Raw genomic sequence first — 18,868 nt, forward strand, 5'->3', positions numbered from 1 at the left:
CGCTGATACCCCTCATACACTCCATGTACCACTAATACCCCACACACACTCCATGTACCACTAATACCCCACACACACTCCATGTACCGCTAATACCCCTCATACACTCCATGTACCGCTAATAGCCCTCATACACTCCATGTACCGCTAATACCCCTCATACACTCACGTACCACTAATACCCCTCATACACTCCACGTACCGCTAATACCCCTCATACACTCCATGTACCGCTAATACCCCTCATACACTCCATGTACCACTAATACCCCACACACACTCCATGTGCCGCTAATACCCCTCATACACTCCATGTACCGCTAATACCCCTCATACACTCCATGTACCACTAATACACCCTCATACACTCCATGTACCGCTAATACCCCTCATACACTCCATGTACCACTAATACCCCACACACACTCCATGTGCCACTAATACCCCTCATACACTCCATGTACCACTAATACCCCTCATACACTCCATGTACCACTAATACCCCTCATACACTCCATGTACCACTAATACCCCTCATACACTCCATGTACCACTAATACCCCTCATACACTCCATGTACCACTAATACCTCTCACACACTTCATGTACCACTAATACCCCTCATACACTCCATGTACCACTAATACCCCCTCATACACTCCATGTACCACTGATACCCCTCATACACTCCATGTACCACTGATACCCCTCATACACTGCATGTACCACTAATACCCCTCACACACTCCATGTACCACTAATACCCCTCATACACTACATGTACCACTAATACTCCCTCATACACTCCATGTACCACTGATACCCCTCATACACTCCATGTACCACTAATACCCCTCACACACTCCATGTACCACTAATACCCCTCATACACTCCATGTACCACTAATACCCCTCATACTCTCCATGTACCACTAATACCCCTCATACACTCCATGTACCACTAATACCCCACACACACTCCATGTACCACTAATACCCCTCATACACTCCATGTACCACTAATACCCCTCATACTCTCCATGTACCACTAATACCTCACCAGCAGACCTGCCAGTAACCAGTAATGTGATATACATCTTATTATACACCAGTTACTATAAATACCAGCAGATGAGCAGAATTTTCAGATCTTTACTGCAGTTGTTTAATTCTATATTTACAAGGACACGGGTCCCCAAATGTGCGTGCAAGGGACAGACTATTTTCTACATCACCTGCGCACAGTCCTCGACCGCAGACGATACCATACCAGGGATTTACGTGTCCTAATCAGGCTGAACAAAAGGCGGGAAAGAAAAAAAAATTGTGTTATAAAAACTGGTTTGTGCTTTATTCATGTCTCATTATCCTGCTCCGGAACATTCTAACCCACTAATACGTGTAAGTTATGCAGCACCCTGTACCTGCGCTCACCTCCGAGCAGGGACATCCATCATGTCCTTGTTATATGCTCAGTATGAACATTTTTGGTTTCATTATAATCTAATACAAATGCTTGAGAGAAATATGTAATAACGTCTGTGTTTGTAGCTTGGATTTCAGCGCTGGCTTGGATTGGATTAAAAAAAAATCTTGGCATTTAGTTGTAGTTATTTTATAATATAAATGTGAACGTAGTTAAACTGGTGCAGAATGGGGCAGTAAAAAATATCGAGCCCCTTTCTTAATACAGTACATCGATAATACGTTACATTACCTAAACTGCGCTACTGTATGTAGTATTCATTCAAGAACCCTGCACCTTTCAAAACCTGTACAGTTTATCTTTCCTGCCTGGGGTGTCGCTTTCTTCTGTGGTGGTTCTAGCACAGACTGGTCTGTATTTCAGCAAAGAGATACAGGTGAAACTGTGCTAGATGCAGCAAAGAGCGACACCCCAGGCAGGAAAGAGGAACTGCATGGGTTTTTGACAGGTGCAGGGTGCTAGAATAAACAACGTTACCTGTTTCCTAGCACGGCGCCCGTCGGGGTTGATCACATGCCTAAAGTTAAGGTACTTAAGGCATGCGATTGACGCGTTGGACGCGATTTTCTGTCAATTACCAGCTTCAATTGCCGTAAAGAGAAAATCACGTTGATGCGACCGACGCGATCAATGCGATTTTCCCATAGAGAACAATGTTAAATGAGTTTTAAAGTTAAAATCGCGTTGATCGCGTCGGTCGCATGCCATTATAATGGCACGCGATGCGATCGACACGATCAACGCGATTTTACATAGGGAACAATGGGAAAAGGGCCAATATGTATATGCCCCCCTCATGGGTATTAAGTATGGTTAATCCCCCCCCCCCCCATTGTTAATGCCACCCCACTATTGACGCCAACCCAAAGCGTGGCGAGCGCAGCGAGCCCGCGAGGGGCTGCGGTACGTGTCCTCCAACCTTTTCATACCCCCACTATCCACGTCAGCGTGGAGTTGATTTTATAAAGTGTGGCGAGCGCAGCTAACCACCGAGCCCGAAGCGTGGCGAGCGCAGCCTGCCCCGCGAGGGGACGCGTATACCTGTGAAGTTATGCGCGTCCGCTCGCCACGCTTCGGACTCGGTGGCTCGCTGCGCTCGCCACACTTTATAAAATCAGCTCCACACCAACGTGGATAGTGGGGGTATGAAAAGGTCGGAGGACGCGTACCGCCGCCCCTCGCGGGCTTGCTGCACTCGCCACGCTTCGGGTTGGCATCCATAGTGGGGTGGCGTTAACAATGGAGGGCCATTTCACCCATCGGGGGGGTTTGCAATGAAAATGGGGGGTTTGGGGGCTTTTTACATTGAAATCAATGTAAAATTGTGTCTCAGGGACCATATTACATTGATTCCAATGTAAAAATCGCGTCCATCGCATGCGATTTGGTTGGCATGCGATGCGATTGACGCGATTTTTGCGGCCGCGATCAATACAATCAAAATCGCGGGCGCTGTGCTAGGAAACAAGTACCTAAACAACTAGGTATGTAACAGTAACATCCCTGTATGCTCTCTGTAATTCTCCCTACTCTGGAGCATGCCCACAAAAACGGTTTGGGGCAGGCAGATGATGTCACATGACTTCAGAACCCGCCCCCCTTTCTGCCATCACCGTGCAGGATAATTGCAAGTCTAGGCTTCATTTTCTCTGCGAAGGAAGGAATGTTTCATTCGATGGTGATAGCAGATGTGTAAGCGTACTTATCTGCTCGCATCATGATGCGGTGGGGGGGCACGCATTTTTCCTGGACGGCGTTTACCTGCTCATAGGCAGCAAATATACACAGCCTAGCTAGCAGGTCTAAATGACCCCCCTCTGTGTATTGGTTTCCATACAGTAGATTTTGATGATGCAAAAGACCAGGCTTGGGGTATCATTTGCAGCACAGCACATGCCCCTACACGCCCAACGACAGTATAAATACACTCCGTTTAAATATAAAACAAGTAATCTAATAAAAGAATCAAAGGCCGTTTGCACAGCTGTACAATCTAAAGACAATTTGCCCAAGCATATGGGTTCTTGTAATTGTGCGAACGCTGGATGTTTTCCCTGCCTGGGCCGTCAGCAGTGCCTGCAACGCTTGTCCACGCGCGTTACTGTCTATCGATGGCAGAACGCTTTCTGCTGGTCAGCTGTTATCCGCGCGTCCTGCCCGCCTGTTCCACAAAGCCAGCAGATAATGTCATCACTATGTGTTATGTTGTTTTCTAGCTAAACAGATACTTAGTGAAATCCGAATCGATGCAGCAAGCAACAATCTCCGCTCTAATTCCACGTTTTACGCAGCATTCTGGGCCGTATTCTCCAGGGCTTAATAGCAATGATTACATTACTGCTGTTCGTGTATTGCTGTGTATATTCCGTCACATCCCGATGGCTTTTATACCACTAGCAGATGGCCCAGTCTGCTCAGCCCAATGTATTCCTGTATCAATGTAGCTTTGTGTCCTGTTCCAAGTCCAAAAACCAGCAAAGCTCAGTATTTGATATTAAGTTCCCGGATGGCATGAAGACACCATTGGATGAAGAGTCTGAAGGTGGAAACTGCATTGAACTTCTTTTGGCCATCGAGACCATGGGCTTAGTGGATGGGAGTGTTAGGTTCCCGGCTTTAAAGTAGTAATTTTCAACTCGCGGCACACCAAACAAGATTTTAAAATTGCCAAGGCATAACATCAGACACCCACAGGGAAAAACACATTGTCCCCCACAGGAAAAACAAACAAACACACTACCCCCCCCCCCTCCCCCCATGAAAAAAAAAGCAATCACACTGGTCCCCACAGGTAAAAAAAATCGGTACTTATGTAGTATCTGGGCGTCCGATTTTGTGATTGTATGCCTTAACTTAAGGCATACAATCAGATGCGATGCGATTCGATGCGATTTTGCATAGGATTCAATGTTAAGAAGGTCCTGTTCATTTCCCCACTATCCAAGTGGGCATAGAGTTGATTTTATATAGCGTGTCGAGCGCAGCGAGCCACTGAGCCCGAAGCGTGGCGAGCGGACGCATATTTCTTAAAAAGTATTCTGTGTCCCCTCGCGGGGCTCGCTACGCTCGCCACGCTCGCCACGCTTCGGGCTCGGTGGCTCGATACGCTCGCCACAGGTTTATATCCAACTCCATGCCCACTTGGATAGTGGGGAAAGGAAAAGGACCCCTTTTTCCCATTGAATTCTATGTTAAAATGGACTCAGACCATTTTAACATTGAATCCTATGGAAAAATCTTGACCATCGCATCGCATACGATTTGGTCGCATGCGATGCGATCCGATCCGATTTCTAAATCGGACGCCCAGATACTACATAAGTACCAAAAAATCAATGATTTTGCCCTCACATGAAAACAAGAGACCAGTGAATAACAGTTGAACTGGTGACGGTGGCTGTAAACTGGTGTGGACACATGTCTAGATCTGGTGGCACACTTGAGAACAGCTCAAGGCACACTAGTGTACCACGGCACAGTGGTTGACAAATGCTGAGGTTGATAGCAGGGATTAGGGACCTCTACGGCTGCAATTGGAGAGAGATAAAGTTGATGGAGATGATGGACCAGCCCATCAGCTCTGAAGTGTCTTTTTTTAAACCCAGCCTGTAACATTGAAGTTAGGAGCTGATTGGTTGGTACATTAGCCGTGTACACACAGTGCGATTTGGCAGACAATCTTGACTATATAGCAGTGGTGGTTCCAGAGGAGGGGCTGTAGCAGGAGGGGAGCCACACCCTCTGCCACCAACTGCCATTCCAAACTGACTCACTAGCAGTTGGTATTTGTTCCCTATTTTAATTTTGAACTGTGCTGCATCCCCTCCTCTGGATCCGCTACTGTTATATAATCAAAATTGTCTAGCAAGGTTGCCAACATCGCACCGTGTTTCACCTGCTGAAGATAGCGATGTGCAGCGTCGATATCGCACTGACAAATAGTCTGCGCAGGCAAGGCAATTTTGACTAAGCGCACGCACAACGTATTTTGCCTATGGCCAAATCGCACTTAGTCAAAATCAGCAACCGCAATCAGACGGTGTGTATACCCCTTTAAACTCTGCTCATTTAATCTACATCCAAGTCTTAGTACATAGACCCCACAGTCTATAAAATTGTAGAAGGTGATTGGTTGGTTCTTTTGAAGTTTAAATAAATCTATGTGTGGAGTCCTCTGTGTTTTTGGTTTTGGTACTAAATCTTTACTGCAGTATTATTAACATAAGCCAATGAAAGGGCCCCTAAGATCACGGGGGAGGGGCTTACTTACAATCCAGAACAAGTGAGATCTGGTCTTTAGAGCCAAGATCAGTACCCGGTAGACCTTATACGGGACTTGGTCCAACTTCAAAGCTTAAAGTGACCCCAGCTGGGACTCTGTTCGGAAATTCGGGTGTGTTCGGTTTTAAACAAAAACCGGACCACTCATCTCTGGAGACCTCCAGCTGTTGCTGCAATGACTGCTACACTTGAATGGTACAATGACAGGGATGTGACAGCAGCGTGGCTGGTGTAGATGACTTTTGTGGAGCGCTGGAATTGGATGCACACAGCAGATATGTTTGGGCAATGATTGATGACTCTTCGTGGCAACATGAGTACAATATTATATGTCGGCATATGACGAGCGTCAGTAAAAGTGTTTTATCAGTACAGAATGTCAGCCATGTCTGTTCTGATGAAGCGATAGTGATACTTTTACATCTAATAACTGTACCTTATATATAAAATACTTAAGAACTAAATGGTTTCCCGCCATTTACTTTTTTTTTTTCTCCCCTACCAATGCTGGGACATGTAACATAGCTCCGCCTACCCATAAAGCCCTGCCCCCAACCTGTGATTGGCCCACAGTAAAAGAATAGGGACGTCCATCGGTTGGTGAAACCATCAATGGCAGTAGCGCACGCAGGGGGGGTTTCTGAGTACCCAGAAACCCCCGCAGGAGTCTAAGGGCCCTAGGCTGAAAGCTGAGGGTCCCCTCTTTCCATGGGTACAAGAATTAAAAAAATCGGCCCTTGGGAACCGGAGATATCTGACTTCAAAACAGTGGTCCCCATCCAAGCCTGTTAATTGCTCTTCCCAGTCAGATATTTCAGGTTCTGTCTGAATTAGAATTTTCTGAGGTTATATTCCAAAATCTGGGACTCTCCCCCTTTGATGGACACTAGAAGCTTGTCTCTACTGTTCCCAGAACCAGAGATATCAGCCTTCCAGCAGCTGGTTACTGCTCCAGCTCCACACACCTGGTATGTAGTTTTATATACTCGTGGGCAGATTGCTCTGCCTCCTGAACTCTGATCCCCTAGTGCCCAATACCATTTGGTAGATGAGATTCTCTAGGTTTTATTTTATTAAAAGCTAAGAAATCTATTTCTGGGAACTGGAGATATCTGCAGTCAAGCAAGCTGTCCTCCCACCAGAAACTTATGAATAATAAGCCCACTCCACTATACACCCCTCCTCTGCATATTAAACATCCTCTACCACCCTGGAAGTTATGTATCAGGGCCCCTTCATTCAGCCCAATGCCCCCTTCTCCCACCCCATATCCCACCATCTGTGTACAGTAAAGGGATAATTAGTGGAAATTACTGATCCAGGCCCTACATGCTGAGCGGTTGATGTAATTCCCCCTACCACCCAGGGGACATCAAAGCTTCCCCCACCCCTACCGCTGGAGGATCGGTAGGGGCCCCAATACATTGCTATGCCCAGGGGTCTACACTGCTGTTATGTATGTATATGTGTGTGTGTATTATTTATTATTATTATTATTATTAATATACATTTGGTCTATCTTTAATACTTTAACTGACCCGGCATATACTGGGTCACCTAAGTGTCCATCTCCGTGCTTTGCTCCGCCCCTCTGGAAACCCCCTTCTGAAAATCCTGCGTTTGCCACTGAATGGTCTTCCATGGCATAGTTGGTTACCATCGATGGACAGTCAATATAGAGCACACCGATAGCCATCCATAGATTAGAGAAGCCATCGGGAGGCGTCTAGTTACACAAGTCACCTCCTACTGTGTCATTAGCATATTACCGCACAGCTGCTGTGTACAAAGACTCAGCGATTGTGTGACAGGTGCCCATCTCTGAACTAGTAATCGCTATATACAGTATAGCACCAGCACTTTGGGTGCACGGAGAAGAACACTGCATTCAGAGCCTTGACGCATCCAGTGCCATATTGACAAAAGATTATAACTTTCCTCTGTTGTTTTTGATACTTGATATAAAAGCTTAGAACATATCAGGCCTGATTGCCCGTGGTAATAGTCTGTACCTGAAACTCTCAGATTGACAGAGCATGCACTGGATATTATTTATTTTGGCTAAATGCGCAGATTCTTGATTCTTGTTTTTCTATTTTAATCTCAGGTGATTAGTGAATTTGAGGCTGCGCCCGACTCCTTCTTTTACCGAATACCAAACCTGAGCCGCAACCGTCAGTATAGTGTCTGGGTGGTGGCGGTGACCGCTGCGGGCAGGGGGAACAGCAGTGACATCATCACCGTGGAACCAGTGGCTAAAGGTAAAAGGTTTATATTACATGTTATCTATCTGTTTGTTCTGTATCCGTAAATACAATGGGGCGTATTAAATAAGGCCGGCGAGGGGGGGGGGTTTATGGCGAGGATGGCTTGTTTTTGGGGAGGATTGCTGAAAATAAGCCATCCTCGCCATTTAACCCCCGCGCCACCCTGTTCAACGTTGTGGAGGACGGCGAGGATTCCCCCAAACGGTGAGGTTTGCGGCTCATGCAGGGAGCCCTCTGTATTCAGCCGCAAGCCTCGCCGTTTTGGCGGCCGCACACACCGTTTCCTGGCCTAGTGGTCTATAATATGGAAAGTCCCAAGCATCTTGGATCCTGTACTTGTACTGTAAGAATATTTTATTATATATTCTACTAGTTAAAACCTGTCAAAATGACGGCTTCTACAATGTACCCTCACTTTCAGCTGTGACAGTTTTTACTTTCACTTTCAGCTGTGACAGTTGTTATCCTACAAACACTCCACCCCACCTCCAGTCCCTGTCTGCTCCTACCTCCAATCTCTGTCTTCGCAGCTCCCTCTCTCCATATCCAGGAATTTTTAAACAGATCAGTGTCCCTGCAAAAATTGCTTTCACTTTCTGTTATGAAATCTTTTTAGCACACAAAAGAGTAATTTGGTCCGTTGGGTGGTCTTTTATGGTCACCGACGATACATCACCTCCTATGAAAACAGTAGCCTGTGGTGCTTTTTTATTTCCATCGAGCACATTGGAATAAGCTATATGATACATTGCAAAATGCGGTAAAACCGGGGTTTTACCGCATTTTCCATTTGATACATCTCGCCCTTAGCCTGGAAAAGTGATAAAGCAGTGATGAAGTGGAACGTAATAATGCACCAGCCAATCAGCTGTGTTTGAAAAATGACAGTTAGGGGCCAATTGCTTGGTGCATTATAACCTTCCACTTTAGCACCCTTTGTCACCACTTTATTACATTAGCAGGCTTAATACATCCGCTCCTGTGTGGAAAATGACAGCAGCTGGTTGGTTGGTACGTTATCTCTCTCCACCTTATCACTTTGGCCCATCATGCCATTTTTTGTGGGCTATTGCGTTTGTCGATAAACAGGCCCCATTTCACATGCATAATCTGATGTAAAATTCAAGCAGGGGTGTGCCGTAAGCGGCCCTCCAGCTGCCATTGGACCTCATATCCCATAATTCCCTGCCACAGTTTTTTTTTTTTTTTTTTCAGGGCATGCTAAAACTGCAGCAGAGCATGCTGGGATGTGTAGTTAGCCCCCCCCCTCAGCCCGAGCAACATTCTGCAAATTGTATGTGTAAGACCGTTGCCTGAGGAGCTGGTAATGTGCCGTGAATGGAATTGTTAGTTTTACATTAAAATAGTCTTGCCCGATCGCCTTTATGCAGACGCCGTCGATTTTGCCAGTTCCTTGGCTGACAATCCCTCGCTTGTCCAAACCCCTAACTTTGTTAACTTATCCTTTGCCAGCTCTCTCCCTAGGGGGCGGGTAGAACTAAAGCACAATTATGCCGCTCTCCTCTTAAGCACATTGACTGCAGTAAAGAGCCGAACACAGTTTCCACTTGATTTTTTTTTTTTTTAAAGCATTACGATAAAAGGAGATAAATGATATTTAATATCCTCTCTGTGCTGCATCCAAAACTGGTACCTGGAGGCTCCGAGCCGTTCTGAGAACCTAATTCCTCTGCTTTGTCTGACTTCCCATGTTAGTGCGCCTTAGCTGTAACTTCTAAGCCTCGGTTAGCAGTGGTAATGGATGTCTGTGGCAGGGATACTCTGCGGGGAGGCTCTCCGCAGCATCAAAAGCTCATTATCACTCTCATTATTTCCTCTGCAAACCGAGAGAGAGCGACATCGGCAAAATGAGAGCTGAAATCTCGCTCTGAGTGTGTGTGTGTGTGTGTGTGTGTGTGTGTGTGTGTGCGTGGTGAAGATGTTTAAGGCTTTCAAACACGGCACGTCTGCTTGTTTCCAATAATTTGATAAGAAATGTGTCATTAAGGATGCGGCGGAGATGCTGTCGCAATCTGTTGAAGGAATAGGAAATAACTTTTGGAAGAGAACTTGGCCAAAAAAAAAAATCGAAGGCAGGAGATGAGCTGTCCGGGATCGTACAGAAAGGATACGGCTTCACACAGAATGGCTGTAATCTCACAGCTGCAAGCTCCTGGGGCCAGAAATTGTGGGGTATAGGACTTCCAAAATAGGCAAGCCGACATGCCTGGTCAGACCTCTGGTGATACTACTCTACCTTTACAGTGCTTCAGGGGAAAGGTGAACTACTAATAAGCTCGCTCATAGAAAAAGCTTTGAAAGCTAGTAGATGTGGTTTCACTGGCTTCCAACAGATGGCAGTGTTCCGCAGTCACACGGACACTAGACATATATATAGATGATGTGTCCTGAAGATGGGCAGTCCCCCGAAATGGCATAGACCATTAAAGTTTATTTCTGCACAAGTCCTGGAGTGACGCTTCATAATATACTACACATTTTATATATATATATATATATATATATATATATATCCCAGGGGCAATCTGTAACTTCTGGGTAGGGATATACGCTACCCAGTAGGAGCTCTAGCATCTATCCCTCTGTCCAGGACCTCTAGCATCTGTCTTCTCCAAGGCGGCGGACATTTTTGGAGGGAGAATTTCATCAGATTCCATACAGAAGGCCAAACTCATTGGAATCTGCAGAGACCATGCTCCCCCCAGCGCCGTATCCCAAAACCCACCTCTTGGTCTGCAGTGCCATTGTTACACCACTGCCTGGGCCTGTCCCTTTATTAGAGTCCTGGTAATCCCCCTGATGGGTTTGTAGTTTGCAGTTGCAGATTCATTTGAAATCAGGATCAGAGCTAACCTGCTGGGTTTATAAAAGACAATAATGTGTAGAGCTTAGTGTAATCGTTCTATTTGCAACAATTTGATAAAATGATGTCCTGGGTTTTAATTGGATTCAGGATCACTTTTGGAGCAGTTTGTGCTCTGCCCTCATACTGTACATCGTGTCCATTTTTATCTAACCGTTCTGCAAACCCTTGGACAGAAAGGTCTAACTTACTCTTACTATAACCTAACACGACTTCACATTGTGATAAGTAATATAACAGTCACTTAATGTAGTGCGGTGTTGTGCTGCTAAATGGTGCCAGTTGTGGAATGGGGACGTAAGTTATACCAGGGGGCACTGACTGAGCCATGAATAACCAGTATTTTACATGGTAGTGACCAGTATTTTACATGTATGTACATCACAAATGGTATGTTATATATATATATATGGTACTTGTTTCCTAGCACGGCCACAATCGCGGGCATCGGGTGTCATTTTTAGTGGTATACGACGCGACCGACGTGATGCCCCCGATTTTCCTATTGAAATGCATTGAAAAAAGTCAATATCGCGTCGGTCGCGTCGTATGCGGCTAAAAAAGGCTTAAATGGTCCAGACGCGATGCCCCTGATTTCCCCATAGGGAACAATGTTAAATGCCTCAATTTACTCGCGATGCCCCCGATTTCCCATAGGAATCAATGTTAAATGGCTCAATTGACCCAAATCATCATAGGGAACAATGGTAAATGGGCCAGAAAACCCCAAAAACACCCCTGAACAGTGAAATGTCCCCCCCCAAAGTAGTTTACGCCACCCCATGATCAACGCCAACCCGAAGCGTGGCGAGCGCAGCGAGCCCGCGAGGGGCGGCGGTACGCGTCCTCCGACCTTTTCATACCCCCACTATCCACGTCGGCGTGAAGTTGAGAATAGATTAGTGTGGCGAGCGCAGCGAGCCACCGAGCCCGAAGCGTGGCGAGCGGACGCAGATACCTTCACAGGTAAACGCGTCCCTTCGCGGGCTTCACAGGTATCCGCGTCCCCTCGCGGGGCTCGCTGCGCTTCGGGCTCGGTGGCTCGCTACACTATTCTATTCTCAACTCCATGCCGACGTGGATAGTGGGGGTATGAAAAGGTCGGAGGACGCGTACCGCCGCCCCTCGCGGGCTCGCTGCGCTCGCCACACTTCGGGTTCGCGTTGATCGTGGGGTGGCGTCAACTACTTTTGGGGGGACATTTCTGTGTTCAGCTGTGTTTTTGGGGTTTTCTGGCCCATTTCCCATTGTTCCCTATGATGATTTGGGTCAATTGAGCCATTTAACATTGATTCCTATGGGAAATCGGGGGCATCGCGGCTAAATTGAGGTATTTAACATTGTTCCCTATGGGAAAATCGCGGGCATCGCGTCGGTACCATCGCACCCGATTTTTTTACTGCATGCGATGCCCCCGATTTTTCCTCACGATGCCCACGATCAAGATCTTTGTGGCCGTGCTAGGAAACAAGTACCATATATATATATATATATATGGCTAACTACTCCTCACCTCTAGAGGCCAATTGACAGACCCAATTACTCCTTTGTGAGCTAAAAGGTGTCATAACTGAAAGTAAAAGCAATGTTGCAGGGACACTGATGGATATATAGAGAGAGCTGTGAAAACAGAGAATGTAGGTAGGAGCAGATAGGGACTAGGGGTGGACTAAAAACTGTCACAGCTCAAAGTGAAAGGTAAAAACTGTCACAGCTCAAAGTGAAAGTTACTTTTGACCGGCTTTTAACTTTGACTAAATAATATAACGTTTAAAAATGTTTTTAAAGATCTCCAGCTGATGCCACATTAGGGGGGGAGGTGTTTCCGTAACTGAATAGGCAGGGAGCGATTGACAAGCTTGTACACCTGCCCAGCAGATATGGCATGTCCCGTAGCATTGTGACAGGAGAGGACATTGCTCAACGACAACACACTATTTGCTTGTGAACTCCTGCACCTTAGATCTGCATATTAATGGCAAACATTCAACCCTTTACATAATGTCTGTCTCCTAGACAATAGCTCAGCGCAGGCAGGTTACACAATGATCCAGCTGGGCAGGAGCAGGACGGGAGCGTCTGCCATCTTTGACCCACTTGGCAGTTAGGCAGCGTGTTCTAATCGAGCCACGCTGTGTTTTACCAGCATCATTATATGGGTCACGGACAAGTTTGGAATCCAACACAGCAATCCTTATATAGTCACTTATTTTTAAAGTTTTTCAGGATTATTGTCAGGATGCTGGATTGTAAACTTTATTGCGGTAGGACTCATGCCTGAAATAGTCTGCTGATAAGCGGGAAACACACTGTCGCTGCAATTTTACAGTTTTATACTGTATGAGCAACTCTGGTTGCTAGGGGCAACACCACCTATTTTACACTTTAAAAGTCATTCATGGTCTCCCACAAATGACCCTGCTCAGCTTGTTATTTGCATAGATGTCTATGGTGCATGAGGAGGGAACGTGCACAGACTGAACGCAACAGCCGCTTGATCAGTGTCCCTGCAAAAATGTGTTCACTTTCTGTTATGACATCTATTAACACACAAAGGAGTAATTTGGTCCGTCAAGTTCGGCCTCTAACGCAGGGTTGCCTGCTTTTAAAGTCTCCTCTCCAGGAGAAGCCCAGCAGCACTTTGGGGGGGCGGGGCCTGATGCAGACCTAATCAAGCCCCGCCCCCCAGTACGGCAAATCCCAATTTCCTGGTCTTCAAGGAGGGACGGGCTAAATGACTGACTGGTTTGCATCTTTTGCCCCCGCCCCCTGAAAAACAGCGTAACATGGAAAATTAAAGCTGCTGTGGGTGAGATTCAGGTGGGTTGCCCACCTTTTCAGGGGGACCCGATTTTTGGGAGCATCCCGGCCATTCTGGAAGGGTAGGCGAACCCTGCTTTCATGTAGCCATTAGGGACCTGTGCGACACCTTGGCGAGCTGTCCGCCATAACTGTGTGGGATCCAGATGATAGCTCGATAGGTCAACATCATATGGTGGGCACACACAAAGTCGACATAGACAAAAGTACAACACAAGCATAAGGCAACATGACAACATATGAAATTGTTGGCATGAGGTTTTCATGATTTGTTTTTCCATCTTTTGAACTCATTCATACTTTATAATAATAAAATAATTGTGTTTTATATAGCACTTTTTCTCCAATTGGACTCAAGGCGCTTAACAGATAGAATAAATGTAATACAGTATGGGAACAAAGAAGTACAGAAAAGTTTTTCATAAACTATACTTAAAGGAATTACAAATGCTTGAGTGTGGGGGGGGGGATCTCTAGAACTGTGCTGGGAGTGACATCCATACGGACACTGATTGGGAGTGATAGACAATGATAATCAGCTTTATTGGCCAGGTATACTTGCGTATACTAGGAATTTGTTTTCGGTTTGCAGGTGGGTAACAAGTAAACAGCATACAGTATAAACAATAAACAATACAAACAGGTGGAGGAACATGTACAGTCATATAGAAGGTTATTCTGACAGGAGACCGTGTTAGAATTTGTGCAAAGGGATTTGGTATGAAATCCCGACGGTCAAAATCCCGACAGCTATACAGCTATTGACCGACGGTCAAAATCCCGACAATTGAAATCCTGACAAGGTCAAAATATCGACATTTAGAATGTAGACAGGTGAAATAGTCAACATAACTTTTGGTCGACAGGTCGCAAGGTCGACATGGGTTTTTTCACAGTTTTTTTTACCCGTTCCAATCGACATGGACACAGTTGGAAGTCATCCGCAGCCCCTCGCTGCGCTCGGCAAACTATTTTATTCTCCCACCACGCCCTAGTGGATGGTAGGGCATGAATTACCGCCTGTCGGCACATGTCGTGTCAAAAAACAGTGAAAAAACCCATGTCGACCTGTCGACCGAAAGTCATGTTGACTTTTTCATCTGTCTACATTCTATATGTCGGGATTTTGACCGTCTGGATTTTGACTGCATCCCGGGCAAAGGGTTAAAGTGTGCTGAGAGTAGCAGTAGCACCACGCCCGAAGCACGGCGAGTGGGAAAAACGCATGTCGACACTTGCATTGGTTGACCTTTTCTTTGTCTACCTTTTTGCTTGTGTTGACCTTATGATCCTGCGTATTCGCTAATTGTTAACGGCCATTGAGACTTTGATACCTGGATGTCGACCGTATAATGTCAATAAGTCAATATCATACGGTCGACAGGCTCTAGTTGGACATTGGCAAACCGTGGAAAAGTCATATGTCGACCCTTTTTCCTGTCGACATTTCGCATGTTGACCTGTTGGGGTAGACAATTTGAGCCACACCCGATGATGTTCCTTCGCTCACCTGCCACATACTCGGCGACTTCTGGCAGTGATGCTACAGATGCGCCGATCCGATGCTTCGCTGCCCATGTGGTCACATAGCGCCGAGCACCTGTTTCCTTCTTCCCAGCTCTGTGATGCTGCAACAGAGAGCCTTCATTTCCCCACGTCATTAGAAAGCAGATTAATGGCCAAATGACGCACCCGCCCCTCCGGATCGCTCCCGCTGATCCAACGCTGGAGCTGCAGGGGCTGATTCATGACAAATATGGATTTTCTCCAGTACTCCACACCTCCAAATTTCACAACAAGACTGCAGAGCGTTTGTATAGACCTTTAATCAAACCAGTCCTTAGGCAAAGGGAACCTGGTGCAGTGCCTGCAGGAATCCAGCGGCGGCTTTCTTGGCGTATTCTCCAGAAGCAACCAAAGCCAAAAGCCATAAACATGGGTGGTCTCGCTGTTATTACAGATAGAGTGTGCTTTATTACCTTGTCAGAAGCTAGATAACAAACATGTCCTCAAACACCGCACGTATTTAGTGTTATCTGCTTGCAAATAAAATCTGGGAAATTATAATTTTGTTTATTTTAAAAAATGAACATTAAAACTATGCAGAAGCCGATACTGTAGTCATTTTCTATTTCACATAAATAATTATGATACATTAGTGTTTTTAATATTGTTGGAGCTGTGTTTTACTGCTGCATCTCTGTCTACTGGGCTGATTTATAGCCCCCCCCCCCCCCCCCCCCCCCCCCCCCCCACACACACACACACACACACACACAAACCTACCCTAAAAAAGCCTTTGGGGGTTATTTAGACCCATAAATACCAGCTTCCTGTCAATCAACTTGCGAACGGCCAGCGTTTAAAAAAAAAAATAGATGCTGGAATTTATCGCAGCGAGGACTTGTGCATGCATGCTTCGATCCGATCATTCGGTAATCGTTAGTTCATGCCTGTGCACAGTGATAGCCAAAGGAAGGGGAGTGATCTGAATGGATCCTACTCCGCACTTTGGATTTCTTTCCAATAGGAAGAGCAGGAGCACAGATGGCTAATGCCATGTGCAGATGGCGATTGTGCCTGCAGTCAAGCTTTGGAAACGTTTAGACACATTGGGAATGGTGATTGGGCCCATCACCCTTGATGAACAGACCCTAGGTCCCAGCATGCCGTGTTGCTAAGGGGATCCCCTCGCTCTTCAAAGCCCAGTGGATTGCGGTGCCGGGACAGCATGGCGAAATACTGCAAGTCGGGTTCGCGCCGGGTCTTTGCCTGGGTGGAGGAGAAAAGTACTAATCAATCATCAGCAAGCAGTTGTTCAATGTTAAAGGGGGTCATTTTGGGGATACCACCCACCTCATTATCTCCACCTCTTTGGAGTTGGGTTTCCTTCCAAACATTCCTCCCATGGGTCCTCACCATTGCCGGAGTCATGGAGCCGTGTTCTGTGATCTTCATCCGGTCCTCTGATTGGACAGCTATATAGCAAACGGCCGGACTCTCGATTCTTGCTGCACCGCCAGCTCAGTGCCTCATATACGGTAGCACATCTCAGGTCCCGTTACAGGACCATCTCGTATATGTGCCACTTTTGTGTAAAATGCTCTTGGCAAGTCAGGATGGGTATGGGTCATTACAGTGGCGTAGCTACGTTTTTGCCCCCCCCCGTCGCCGTCGCCGCCCCGCCAAACACCCCTACCCCGCCGCCCATGCAAACCCCCCCCTCAATCCCCCACAGCCTTACCTATCGCGCTGGTCCCGGCGGCTCCGTTCTTCTGCTGAGGACCACCAGAAAATGGCCGCCCCCATACAGCAGACAGTTTCAGAGAACTGTCTGCTATATGGGGGCGGCCATTTTGTGGTGGTCCTCAGCAGAAGAACGGAGCCGCCGGGACCAGCGCGATAGGTAAGTCTGCGGGGGATTGGGGGGGGTTTAACTATAGCACCGCAGCCCCCGGCGCCCCCACATGCACAGCGGGGGCTGGGGGCGGGGGCTGCGGTGCTATAGTTACGCCGCTGGGTCATTGGGTGGACCAACTTTAGGTTGACATGCATTGAGTTGAACACAAGGGTCGACACCTGAAAAAAGGTTGAATTGCATTGTCAACCTAATGGTTGTGTCAACCTTAAGACCCTGTCAACCTGTCAACCTTGGACAGTCAAAAGGTCAACATTAGTTTTTCACATTTGTGTCCCGAATGTCGACACATAGGGTCGACCTGCCATCTGGACTTCCTGTATTAACTTTGCAGGTTTAGGATCCTTGAATTTAACAACATTTCTCCATGTTTGTTTCCCAGTATATCAATTCTTTTGTAAATACAGGACATCGCAAGTGTCCCCGGTACAATTAGGCTATAATTAATAAGGTTTGTTGTATGAAAATGTTATTTGGCGGAACAGAATACATTTCCCGCTCCGCTGTAGCAGCTCCGGTGAGGCTGCGGTGTGTGGTGTAGTTTACGTGACCGAAAGGGTCCCCGGTGTGTCCCTGACTGCATGACCCCAGCCACCTTGAGGATGAGGGTAGGACACAGGCAGAAGCCAACGATGGCTGCACGGTTAATAATTCATGCTGCACGTTCCGGGTTCAATCTCTGGACTTTGAAATCCTGAACATTTTGCCAAAGATCAAAAATTCCCACCCCCTTGAACACTGTATAACAGAGCCTGGGGATAACAGGACTCGCATCGGGTTCCCTCCGCGTTCCTGCCCTCAAGGACGTCCTTGTACTGAAAATCACCCTCTGGAAAAGCGAAAAACAAATTTAGGCTGAGATAAATAGCTTAATAATAGGCTGTTGCTGTTGTGGGGACAAGTCGTGCTCTTTATTTTAATTGCCCATATTCAGGCCGTAATGATTTCTCTCTCTCCCTTCGTTATTATGGCGGCAATCTATTTCATGCAAATTATTTATCCGAGTGCGCTGAAGCCTTTCTAAGCCCTCATTTACCACCGAGGAGCATGCAAACCCATTATTACACCACGTACAAGGCCTTTCCTGCTCACAAGCTCCTATGGAGCCACCCACACATGAGGCAGAGACGCAGTCACCAGGGTTCCACGATCTGTACCCAGCAGAAGGGATCATTGACAAATCCTGACTGCAGCAGGTAGGATCTTCAAAACGACCAAACAACCTGCGGGGACACGAATCAGATCTTAAACATGCCAAACATACATACAATCGGTCGAGATTATATCAAAATTGGGGGAATTGAGGCCACATCGTTCTGGTGTGTACCCAGCATTATACACCTCTAGCACATACCAGGCCTTTCTTGAGAAAACCAGATCTGATCTAGGAGCAGCATAGCAAACAGCGACACCCCAGGCAGGGAAGAGGAACTGCATGCGTTTTGATGCAGGGTGCCAGGATGAGCATTAAGCAGTGTTCTGTAATGGCGGTAGACGCATAGGGAAAGCAGTGTTCTCTGGATCCCGGAGCACACGCATCACATTTTTTCTTTGTTATTGGAACCCAATAACAAAGGAAAAATATGTATACATTGATCCCTGGAAAATAATATATATATATATATATATATATATATATATATATATATATATATATATATATATATATATATATATATATATATAGACAGCACTTACCTATCCTGGGAACC

The 18,868-nt window shown here is 46.4% G+C and overlaps 1 protein-coding gene across 1 annotated transcript in view; it reads left to right on the forward strand.

The window, feature by feature from the left end:
* Nucleotides 1-18,868, forward strand: part of DSCAM (DS cell adhesion molecule) — a 309,245-nt gene that overhangs the window by 209,319 nt on the left and 81,058 nt on the right. Inside the window, 1 exon segment of the mRNA XM_083171669.1 lies at nucleotides 7,875-8,028. Coding sequence (XP_083027795.1) covers nucleotides 7,875-8,028 — 154 coding nt within the window.

Source organism: Crinia signifera, chromosome 2 (genome assembly GCF_055691185.1).
Source record: "Crinia signifera chromosome 2, ASM5569118v1, whole genome shotgun sequence".
Classification (NCBI taxonomy): domain Eukaryota; kingdom Metazoa; phylum Chordata; class Amphibia; order Anura; family Myobatrachidae; genus Crinia; species Crinia signifera.